Raw genomic sequence first — 2,750 nt, 5'->3', positions numbered from 1 at the left:
TTTCTTTTTTGCTCTAAGTTTTTTTTCGTTTCATTTATCGGCAAAGAGTTCAGAAATTCTTTTTTCATTCTATGGGTGTCAAATGAATATTCCATTTCGAGTAAAAAAAATCCTATTCACCCAAACATTGTTTAGTCTGAACGTGAAATGCACAAACCTAAGCAAATTCGTGGCCCGTTCCCAAAGGGCATGAAAACCCCGGCATCTTTCAGCCGTTTAACACCACCAGTGCTCTCATCAAAACGTTCCTTTTAAAAATTTTTTTACAAAAATAAGTTAATTAATAAATATAAATAAATTAATAAGGAAATCTTTTGAAAAGAGATTTTTACTGGAACAAATTTCTCCGGATTTTCATAATAATCAGGATGGCTGTGAAGTGCGTTAATGGGTAAAATAATTTTCACTCCTTTTTCAATGTGAACTATTTTGCCATCGAAATCTTCGAGATCGATGCTCTCCGTACAATTTTTCCAAATTGGAAATGGAAACGGGCTTATACGTGTCGTCTCTAGAAAGATAGCATTAAGAAGATGAATGATTTGCTGTCATGGTGATTATTCTGATTCAGCTGGAATGTACCATTGACCACAGCATCCATGTACGGCATCTGATGAAGTTCTTCAAAAGTGATGTGATCATAGCTTTTGATCTCAGCTCGTAATTTCTCTTGGCATTCTTTATGTTGAGCGATATTATTCACCGCATTGCCAAGTATGTACGATGTTGTTTCGAAACCATTCAAAAAGAAGGTGAAGGCGTGTGCATAAATCAAATCCATTGGCGTATTCTTCTTATTTCGCATTTCAATCAAATAGTTTAAGTAATCATCACGCGAAATATTGTTCTGTTTGCGCAGTTTAACGGCTTGGTCAAACATATTTTTGAACCATTTCGTGAATTCCGTTGACGTTAATTGATTGGGGTAGATTTTACCGAGCCAAGGAAATATTGTGTAGACAGCAAAGCGAATGTGGTCATACGGCGTTGAGTGGAACATTCCAAGGGATTGTTCTACAAAATCGGACTTTTCATCGAATGCTTTTGCATCCAAACCGAAAATCACATTGCAAAGCGCATCGGCTATAAAACGTGAGCATATCTACAAAATAGAAAGGTTTTCATTTATTGAATAGCTCTGTAACGTATTTCAAAATACTTGAAACTAGTGTCTAATTCTTCGGAATAACGATATCGGTTTCTCATCTTCATTCGAAAACTAATTGAGTTTCATTGAATTCTTGTACACGACTGAGAATCGTTTCATTGTTTCGAATACATACATCTTTGGATGCCACAATCGCTTGCTTCGATTCAATTTTACTGCCAATATATTGTTCCAATTGTCGGCATGAATTTTCTGTGGCCGAATACATGGCTTTAACCTGAAGGCAAACGTATCGAATTTATTGGCAAACAATTTCAATCGATAATTTTCAAGGAATTGAACCTTTAACATTGAGTAGGCGGGTGCAAGTTCCATTCGTCTTTCCTTCCATTGTGCCAGTTTTTCGATAAATGGATTTGGCTTGAATAACGGATCTGCTCGCCATGTTATCTAATCACACAAGATTATCAAAGTATTTCAATTTGAACAGCAAAACGACTGTCGATCCATTTGATAAATCATTTAAATGATTATACACAGTATGCACTACATACCACATCGCTCAATGAATTATCGCCAAAGTGTTTGAAGTATTTCGTATAAATATTTGATACTAATGCTGGGTCCAAGAATAACAATTTTGGAGTGCGGTACTCAAACACGCCGATGAAACGATGCTTTCGAAAATATTTCCTTGAAAATAAAAACTCCATCAACAATTTCACAATATTATTTTCAGTTTTGTGTTCAAAGTACCGGTAAATTTCCGTAGTTTCTTGAATGTAATTGGAATTTTTATCGAACAATGCTGTTTTTGGGAAGGTTCCAAGATAAGCGCGTGGAACAGGCCCAGCTACTCTTCGGCGTCGCCAAAAATCAAAGTCCCACGATAAATACAAATATAATGCGACCGATGTCACTAATAAACCGACTAAAAACACAAACATTTTGTTCTATTTTCTAATTATATTGAGCTTCCACCGCTTGCGTCAATCGACTCAGAACTGTTGGTTTGCATTTGACAAAATAGATTTTATATCATCTAAAACCTGGTTCACACCGACTCATCACATTATCTTATCGACACGAAGAGCCACTTTTATTGATAAAAGACGGAATAAAAGACAGTCAATAATAACGATGAGCAGTTACATGAGAATTGAACGTTTTGTAATTATGTGGAGTATTTTTCATGCAATAATATTTTAGGCACGTGTGAAACAATCAAAAAGGCTTTACGACCGAACATTTTCCGAGTTGTTTCTGGGAATATTTAACAATTACATAAATCTGCATCATATCGGGAATTCCGAGCGGTCAATCATCAACATTATTATAAAGAAGAAGAAAAAAGAATTTGTTTTTTAACAAATTTGTGAATCAAAATATCTTTTTTATATACACAATACGAAGTGAACAATAGCATTGAAGTATCTAAATGAAAATCAACAAAGATTGGCTATTCCAGCAACTGTGGCAAATAGTCTTTGTTTTCAGATTATCATTTTATTATTTTCTGTTCAAATTAATGATCACACAATCATTCGATGAGTCTTGAAGTGTTCAATGAATCGATATTTAGAAATATAATATACATACCCAAGTGGTTCAACTGTGGAGATGCGCTCACTTATACGGAAAA

General features: G+C 34.8%; 1 protein-coding gene across 1 annotated transcript; it reads right to left on the bottom strand.

Moving 5' to 3' along the window:
• Positions 1-25: 25 nt before the first annotated feature.
• On the bottom strand, positions 26-2,130 carry LOC129570817 (probable cytochrome P450 28a5). The gene is made up of 7 exons (XM_055450541.1): positions 1,865-2,130; positions 1,663-1,801; positions 1,451-1,558; positions 1,284-1,385; positions 583-1,102; positions 333-511; positions 26-248 (listed from the first exon to the last, which is right to left on the bottom strand). Exons 1-7 carry the CDS (start codon positions 2,053-2,055, stop codon positions 132-134), a joined length of 1,356 nt encoding a protein of 451 aa, XP_055306516.1. The 5' UTR covers positions 2,056-2,130; the 3' UTR covers positions 26-131.
• Positions 2,131-2,750: the final 620 nt, after the last annotated feature.

This window comes from Sitodiplosis mosellana, unplaced genomic scaffold (assembly GCF_009176505.1).
Source record: "Sitodiplosis mosellana isolate CC-2019 unplaced genomic scaffold, AAFC_SMos_1.0 Smas_scaffold_93, whole genome shotgun sequence".
NCBI lineage: Eukaryota > Metazoa > Arthropoda > Insecta > Diptera > Cecidomyiidae > Sitodiplosis > Sitodiplosis mosellana.
The sequence above is the reverse complement of the archived record's forward strand: the minus strand, read 5'-3'. Positions and strand labels throughout refer to the sequence as shown.